General features: G+C 40.8%; 2 protein-coding genes across 2 annotated transcripts; one reads left to right on the plus strand and one right to left on the minus strand.

Moving 5' to 3' along the window:
• Nucleotides 1–559: 559 nt before the first annotated feature.
• LOC144710494 (WD repeat-containing protein DWA2-like) lies at nucleotides 560–5,547 on the plus strand. The gene is made up of 12 exons (XM_078584295.1): nucleotides 560–704; nucleotides 773–856; nucleotides 936–1,068; nucleotides 1,166–1,277; nucleotides 2,144–2,243; nucleotides 2,757–2,884; nucleotides 3,547–3,616; nucleotides 3,779–3,867; nucleotides 4,285–4,330; nucleotides 5,057–5,124; nucleotides 5,199–5,331; nucleotides 5,415–5,547. Exons 1-12 carry the CDS (start codon nucleotides 657–659, stop codon nucleotides 5,454–5,456), a joined length of 1,053 nt encoding a protein of 350 aa, XP_078440421.1. The 5' UTR covers nucleotides 560–656; the 3' UTR covers nucleotides 5,457–5,547.
• Nucleotides 5,548–6,260: 713 nt separating this feature from the next.
• LOC144710495 (transcription activator-like protein) lies at nucleotides 6,261–7,157 on the minus strand. Its single transcript, XM_078584297.1, has one exon. It carries the CDS (start codon nucleotides 6,970–6,972, stop codon nucleotides 6,694–6,696), a length of 279 nt encoding a protein of 92 aa, XP_078440423.1. The 5' UTR covers nucleotides 6,973–7,157; the 3' UTR covers nucleotides 6,261–6,693.
• Nucleotides 7,158–7,808: the final 651 nt, after the last annotated feature.

Consider the following 7,808-nt stretch of genomic DNA (forward strand, 5'->3'; position numbering starts at 1 on the left):
CTATGATTGTGTGATCAGATCAACATACTAAATGATAAATCCATATAAAGCATAGTACTGAGCGATTTGTTAGGCTTCTAATGAGGGTATCGTAAGGTGATGGGGAGTCTCCGATAAACATTATACACATGTAGAAGTCCAACAAGGACTACAAAATTATATCAATCAATTTGTTTATTCCCCATTATATATACACATAAATAGTTCCAAAACCATTAAAAAATAAGAAAAATTGGTATGACCTGATCAACCCCCCATTCTTTGGTGATTTCACTAACAAAAACTCCTAAAATAGTTTGATCACACACTGAACTTTCAGACCTGCACTAGTGACAGAAATCCTTCGAAGGCAAACAATTACTCACTTAACAAGAAAACAGGGGAAAAAATCAGAAAAATCAGAACAAGCAGAAAAAATCAGAAAAATCAGAAAAATCAGAAAAATCAGAAAAATCAGAAAAATCAGAAAAATCAGAAAAATCAGAAAAATCAGAAAAATCAGAAAAAGCAGGAAATCAGAGCAAAGTTAGAATAAAGGTTAGTGTATATATTAAGGCAACCCCCAGTTCTATAGTCATACCGTTGTGAGTAGATCTGAGTTCCTTTCTGAATCCGATTGACAGCAATCGGAGGAGCTCGTCGTAGAATCAACCGAAATGCAAGGAGGATCAACCGGAATCGTCTACGGGGGACTCAAGTATCAGGTGGATGATTACTTTGTTTGCAATGATTTCAATCCTTTCTTTTAATTCTCTTCTTTGTTCGTCGCCAGGCGAGATGCATTACCGATGTGAAAGCGGATACCGATAATGTCTGCTTCCTTGCCGGGACACTGAGCCTTAGAGAGGAGAACGAGGTTCTGCGCCATACCCTTGTCGTTATCGTGTTGTTTTTTGAAATTTCTGGTCAAAATTGTCGTTTATACACTGTTTCAGGTGCATCTGATTCGGCTATCTCCTTCGTCGGCTGAGCTAATCTGCGAGGGGCTGTTCTACCACCCGGGTGAGATCTGGCATCTTGCTTCTTGCCCCTTCGACGGCCGGCTGTTCTCTGCAGTATTTGCTTCTGGTAAAATTCGAGAAGTTCAGGAAGATTTTCTTGATAAATTTGTTTGCTGAATAGCCTGATTGAGCTTCTTATCTTGATTTTTACTTAAATATCATAGGTGAAACTGACGGAGCAGTGGTATGGAAGATTCCTGAGCTTTATGGCCCGTCCAATTCCCCTCAATTGGAAAAATTAGTCTCATTTGATGGCCATCCGTGCAAGATAAAAAGGTGATTGTCTGTTATTTTCTATGAAGTAATCTAGATTCCTTGGGTAATTTCTTAAAATTTCAAATTTTAATGCATTCAAGAGAACATTCCCAGGGACCGATGTCAAATTGCCGCTGAGTAGACAAAATAACGGTTGAAGATAACGAGTGGGATGAATGTAGAGAGGCAGATTAATGTAGAGAGATTAATGAACAAGAGCACAGATGGCGAACAAGGACAGAGATAATAACCCCTTTATATATGGGGTTTATATTAGTGCACTGATGCTATTTAGTAGCTCATTATCAGTTATGCGTCTGGGGGACCATCATCCCAACATACTCTTCTTATAGTTAAAGAGTCCAACATATTACACACGTTTGATGAAGTAGCTTCATTCTGCAAGTTTTCTTTTACTTAACATGGTAGACGTTGGCTTTTGTTTGAGGGAGTTTTCTGAAGAATCTTTTGGGAATCCATTGGTTTCTTCAGCTGTCTAGATATATTTATTTTACGGCTGGCTATCGTGATTGTGTGGACAGTCAAGGAAGGACTTCCAGGAGGAAGAGAGAACAATGGAAAGAAACGAAAGAGAGAAAGGGGAGGGCAACAAGAATTCAGTGTGAATTACCCTGGATGTAAATGACGAACATACCACTGACAGAGTAGTCAATTCTACTATTTACTTTTTTCTTGCCATTGCCAGTTCGTATAGGGGTTATAACTGGGTTTATATCATTTTTTTAGTTTAGCCAGGTACGCATAATTTTAGTATAAAATGAATACTTTCTCTTTGCCTCAGAAAATAATGAACATCCTCCTCAACATTTGATTCTTTTCATTTTGTCTCCTCTAACTGACAAGATACGAATTTTCTTTCTTGACAGTGTCCTTTGGTGGCCTGGTGGGAAGCATGATAAAGTCATCAGTATCGATGAACAAAACATTTTCCTTTGGGACTTAAATTTTTCCATGCAGATTACAGAGGTGCTTATTATATCTAACATAAAAATAATGTATTTATTATTCTCTGCTGCACCAATTAGTTTTTGCCGTGACCATTGATATTGGCGAGAGGTTGATGACACCGTCATCGTCATCCCTTTCTTTGTTCTTGCCAGGATGGCAAAGATGATCCCAAAATATCATTATCATAATCTCTCGTTAGCAGTGCTCATAGTTTGCTTTTTTGTGATGTCCAAAAGTTCGTTTGTTGGCTCTTTGTTCCTTATTTTCTGCTATTCTGTCAAACAGGGAAACATCAGCCACTTCAAATTATATGAAAATTAAATAATTTTCAATGTCATCAGTTTATTTAGCGATATTCTGATATCTAACTGGTGATAAATTTGAAAAAATTGTTTGGGTACATAGGCCAGCCATTTCCATGTCAAAGTTTTGGTTTTTTTCCTTTTTGAATCAGGTTCAGCAGCTCAATTGAATAGGTTACTGTTTAGAAAATAACTGTCGGTGTTCTCAGGGGACTTTTTATTAACGCAGGCAAAATCTAAGGAATCTGTGGAAGTTCTACATTCTATCTCTGGTGGTGTGTGGGACCCCCATGACAGGAACTCTGTGGCCACGTTTTGTGATTCATCTTTTCAATGCTGGGATCTGCGCTCAATGAAGTAAATCCACTGGACACTAGTTTTGTATGTGCAATGTCTTTGCACCTGACGTAAAAACTATTTCATATTTCTCGTTTACGTTAAATTTATTTGGAAAAAGTATGAGATGGTAGTTACCATAGAAGTATGAAGGTGATTATCCACCCTTTTTTGTTTATGTGTGAAATGTTTTTTGATGAAGGACTATTCTCTGGTTTGTTCTCAGATACAGCGGGTATTTTTTGCAGCACGGTATTCTTTAAATGCTTTTGTTTCTGTTAATTTTATTTGTGCTTCTGTTAGTGGTATTCAGTTTAGACATTCTATTCATTTTTTTAATCTGATTTTAGATGATCCTTTTCCATACAAGTTGAACATCCTCAAATTGTATCAATAATGTCCCCATAACAAAAAAAAAATGATATTTAACGTTTACTGATTTCTCATTCACGAAGTCAGAGTTGTGAATGAACAGGGAGAAGGATCGAACGTCCAATTTTTTATGGCGTACAATAAACCTGAAAAAATACGTTTAAGAAGAATTCCGTTCAAAATTTCCAAATTTGTGTGCAGAAACGCCTTCCGCTCTCTTATTTTTAGCATGGGATTTGCTTTCGGTGAATTTGTGCATGCTCTCTCGTCAAGCAACTCTTCCATAATTACCCAACCTATTTCCCTTTCAGGAAAACAAGTTCCATTGAACACATTCATGTTCGAGATGCTGACTATAATCCCAACAAGCGGCACATCATTGTGAGTTGGATTTGTATGTTGGCACTTTATCAGGGACACTTATCTTCAAATAAAATAACCTCATAACTGTTGTATGCAAGGAAGTTTGAAATTTACTCTTAAGAATGGTTTTACCTTCATTTTATTGAAGCATCTTCATAGATTTTGTTTGAACACTGAAAGGCGACAGCAGAAGATGAGATTGGGATTCATCTGTGGGATCTCAGAATGCCCAAGATTCCGTTCATTGAGCTTCCTGGGCATGCACATTGGTACTATACTCGTCTAATTAAATATGATCTCTTTTCACCTTTCTCGCAATTTGTGTTGTCGAACCTGTTTTTATGAAGTCAAATAAAATTTTTTTCTCAAATTTGGATTACTTTTTATGTCCTAGCTCTCCTTTTAGAGAGTTTAAGAACGTTTCACCCTTTCCTCTCTGTTCCTTAACTTTTAATGTCGTCACTGTCTCTACCAAGGATCTATTTTTTTCTTCTTTTTTCTATGTATTTTCGTTTACCTTTTTATGTCCCTACTGAGATCCTGATAATCTGTTCACCCGTTTCTGTTTATTTTTATTTAGTCTTCATAATCTTCACGAAGAGTCGAGATTTTTAAACTTTTATCTCTCTACTTCCTTCATTTTTCATCTCCTAACTTACCTACTGAATATCTGATAAAATTTTCAGGACATGGGCCGTTCGACACAACCCTCAGCATGATCAGCTGATTCTGGTACATCTTTTCTTCTGTTAATCTCTCTATTACTCTCTCTTTCTTTCTTCGTTTTCCAGTATTTCTTTCTCCATCTCAGTGTGATCAACCAATTCTCATTCGACTCTTATTATTCTGCCCTTCTATGTATTTTTCAACATCCCTCTCTTATCTTTCAGTATTTCTCGCTCAATCTCCATATGATCAGCTGTGACTCTCTTATTTTTCCTCATTTTATAGTATTTTTCTCTCCGCCCCTCCACAATCATCTGATTCTCGCACATCTTTTCTTTCGTTTCTCTCTCTATTAGTTTCTCTTTCTTTCTTCACCTCTAAATATTTCTGTCTCTATCTCAATATCTGTCGATTCTCTTACGGCTTTGAGTATTCTACTTCTCTCTCTTCATCTTCCTGTATTTCTCTCTGTCTCAACGTGATCAGCTGTCTCTTACACATCACTTCATCCATCTCTCTCTCTTCATCTGCCATTATTAGCCGTTTCTCGCAAATCCTTTCCCGGGTCCCTCTCTCTATTACTCTATATTTCTTTCTTCATCTCCCAGTTTTTGTTTCTCTATATTTCTGTCTCAACATGATCAGCTGGCTCTTACACATCACTTCATCTATCTCTCTCTCCTTATGTGCCACTATTTCTCTCACTACCCAACAGATTCTCGCACATCTTTTCATCCATTTCTCTCTCTGTATTTCTCTCTTCATCTTCTATTTCTCTCTCTACCCTTGCAGAGCTCCGGCACAGACTCGACCGTGAACTTGTGGCTTGCTTGCACAGCCAGCAACAGCGACTCGGAAAGGTCTTCAACACCCATCTCTTGGTCAACCTCTGTATTCAACCGTTGACTTTGACCTTTATTCGTTGACTTTTCAGTGGCGTTGACTCTCCAAATCGGTCGTCGGAGCCTCTCGTCCACTCTTACACTGACTACGAGAATAGCGTCTACGGCATTTCTTGGAGCTCTCGAGAGCCGTCTTTGTTTGCTTCTTTGTCCTACGACGGAAGGGTAAGAAAAAAATATACAAGAATTGTTAGGGTTTGCATGTAAAAATTTGGTTGATTATCTTCGAAGTATTTTGATTTATGCAGGTTGTGGTAGAGTCTGTGGAAGCGTATCTGCCCAGGAAATGACAGCCGTCTAAATGAATGTAATTCTTCTCCTCTTATTTTTATTGATAGAAAACGTTTGATGATGAATTTAGCGAAGTGCATTCCAGTGCCTTATCTTTCCTTCTCTCTCATATTTCTCTCCTCATCTTATAACCAAAGTAGATGTGTAGAGAGGTAGATAGATTAGTTTGATTTATACATACATTCAGATAAGATATATTAGAAAGATAGATAGTATGGATATCTCTATATGTCTACCTCTATCTCTCTCTTTCTCTCTGTCTATATATAGGTGGAGAGATAAGAGAGAAAGAAAGATGGATGGAGGAAAGTAATTCCATAGGCAGATAGATATTGGCTATAGAGAGCCATAAAAATATATCGGGAAATGGAGCTATAGGTAGAGAAACATCAATGCAGACGGGATAGAGAGAGAGAGAGAGAGAGAGAGAGAGAAAGAAGAGATGGAGATGGAGATAGAGGTAGAGGTAGAAATAGAGATAGACATATAGATGGAGATGGGCAGAAGGAAAAGGCACAGATTGAGATAGAGATATAGATATAGATATAGATAGAGATGGAGATGATCGGATATAAACAGATAGAGATAGGGATATACATATATAGAGATAAGGAGATATAGAGATAGAGGTGGACCGATAGAGATAGAGATATGGATGTAGATGTCGATAGAGATGGAGATGGTCTGATAGAGATAGACAGACAGATAGAGATAGGGATAGATATATAGAGATAGGAGACATAGAGATAGAGGTAGGCAGATAGAGATAGAGATATAGAGATAAGGAGAGATAGAGATAGACATAGACATATAGAGTTAGAGATAGACATAGACATAGACATAGACATACAGAGATAGAGAGAGAGTGATAGATAGAGCGAGGGAGGGACGGAGAGAGATAGAGAGAAAGTGATAGATAGAGAAGGGAGGGACGGAGAGAGATAGAGAGAGAGTGATAGATAGAGGAAGGAGGGAGGAGGGACGGAGAGAGATAGAGAGAGAGTGATAGATAGAGGAAGGAGGGAGGGAGAGAGATAGAGAGAGAGTGATAGATAGAGGAAGGAGGGAGGGAGGGGAGAGTTAGAGACAACGGGAGAGGGAGAAACAGAAAGAGAGAGAGAGAGAGAGAGAGAGAGAGAGAGAGAGAGAGAGATGGATATACGCAGTAGTTTTCAAAAAGCCGTAACACGCACATCAAGGGAAAGAGACCACTGTACAGTAAAAGCCCCGAGCATATCACTGAAAATAAGACTGGCCGGTGACGTCGACGTCGACATCTCCAGTCGAAGGCGGTGGCTTGTGCTTGGGCGCCCGCAGAGGCTCCGCCGGGCCGTCGGCGCTCTGCGTCTCGCTCGCCCGCGGCCCCCCCGTCTTTCCAAGCTGCCCCTCCTCCGTCCCGTACATTCCCCCCCCGTACGCGCCCTCCGTTACGGCCTTCATCTCCGAAATATGCCGCCCACCCTCTTCTTTCTCTCTCCTCTCCTTCCCCTTCTCTTCCTCCTCTCCCCTCTCCATCTCCCCCTTCTTCTTCTTCCCCCTCTCTCTCTCTCTCTATTTCTGGTCTCTGATTATCGTTTTATGGCGATAATATTTGCCGCCTTTGACGTGTCTCCCATGCAGAGAGAGAGATAAAGGGCACGCGTCCTGACCTTCGTTTTCCCATCTCTCTCTCTAACTATACGTACAATCCATACCAAATTACCTCGATACTCGTCTCGCCGTTCTTGCAGCTTGCCGCCTCTGACTCCCCACTCTTCCAGATTCAAACTCATGCAACTTCGATACTCAAAAAACAAGAAAAACTTATAAACCAGGAAAGAAATAATCGCTCCGAATGTAAAGAGAAAAGCGATCATCTGTCCTGGAGCTGCAACCCGGCAACCGTCCGCGGGACGTCTCTCTCCGGCGCGTCTCCTCGCAACTTCCACATAACCGGCGCAATACAGATACAAACGATATATTCACATCAGAGAAAGGAGAGAGAGCAACTGTCCAAACCGCTGCGCTCTAGAGAGAAAAGAGATAGCTTGAAAAGGCAGCGGGGTTATCGTTCTTGGAAATTGGAATCGAGGGAGAGAGATGAGCGACTTGACGTTGAGCGCGCTCTTCCCCGGCGGAGGCAAGCCCAGGAAGAAGCCCAGCCGCGCCGCGCTGCCGCCCGCCGGCGCCGGCGCCGCGCCGACGTCGCCGTGCAGCGAGTGCGGGCGTAGGTTTTGGTCACAGAAGGCGCTGTTTGGGCATATGCGCTGCCATCCTGACCGGCAATGGCGTGGCATCAATCCGCCCGCTCATCTCCGCCGCCTCCAACTCACCCTGGCCGTCGGATCTTCTTCTTCTTCTTATTCTTCTTC

Source organism: Wolffia australiana, chromosome 12 (genome assembly GCF_029677425.1).
Source record: "Wolffia australiana isolate 7733 chromosome 12, ASM2967742v1".
In the NCBI taxonomy this organism is placed as follows: Eukaryota; Viridiplantae; Streptophyta; class Magnoliopsida; order Alismatales; family Araceae; genus Wolffia; species Wolffia australiana.

What these genes read in the sequence shown, in the direction of transcription:
- LOC144710494 (XM_078584295.1), top strand. Translation starts at nt 657, where the DNA reads ATGCAAGGAGGATCAACCGGAATCGTCTACGGGGGACTCAAGTATCAG. An exon ending in GCCTTAGAGAGGAGAACGAG is followed by an intron (nt 857 to 935) that starts GTTCTGCGCCAT and finishes ACACTGTTTCAG; the next exon opens with GTGCATCTGATTCGGCTATC. An exon ending in TTTCCATGCAGATTACAGAG is followed by an intron (nt 2,244 to 2,756) that starts GTGCTTATTATA and finishes TTATTAACGCAG; the next exon opens with GCAAAATCTAAGGAATCTGT.
- LOC144710495 (XM_078584297.1), bottom strand. Translation starts at nt 6,972, where the DNA reads ATGGAGAGGGGAGAGGAGGAAGAGAAGGGGAAGGAGAGGAGAGAGAAA.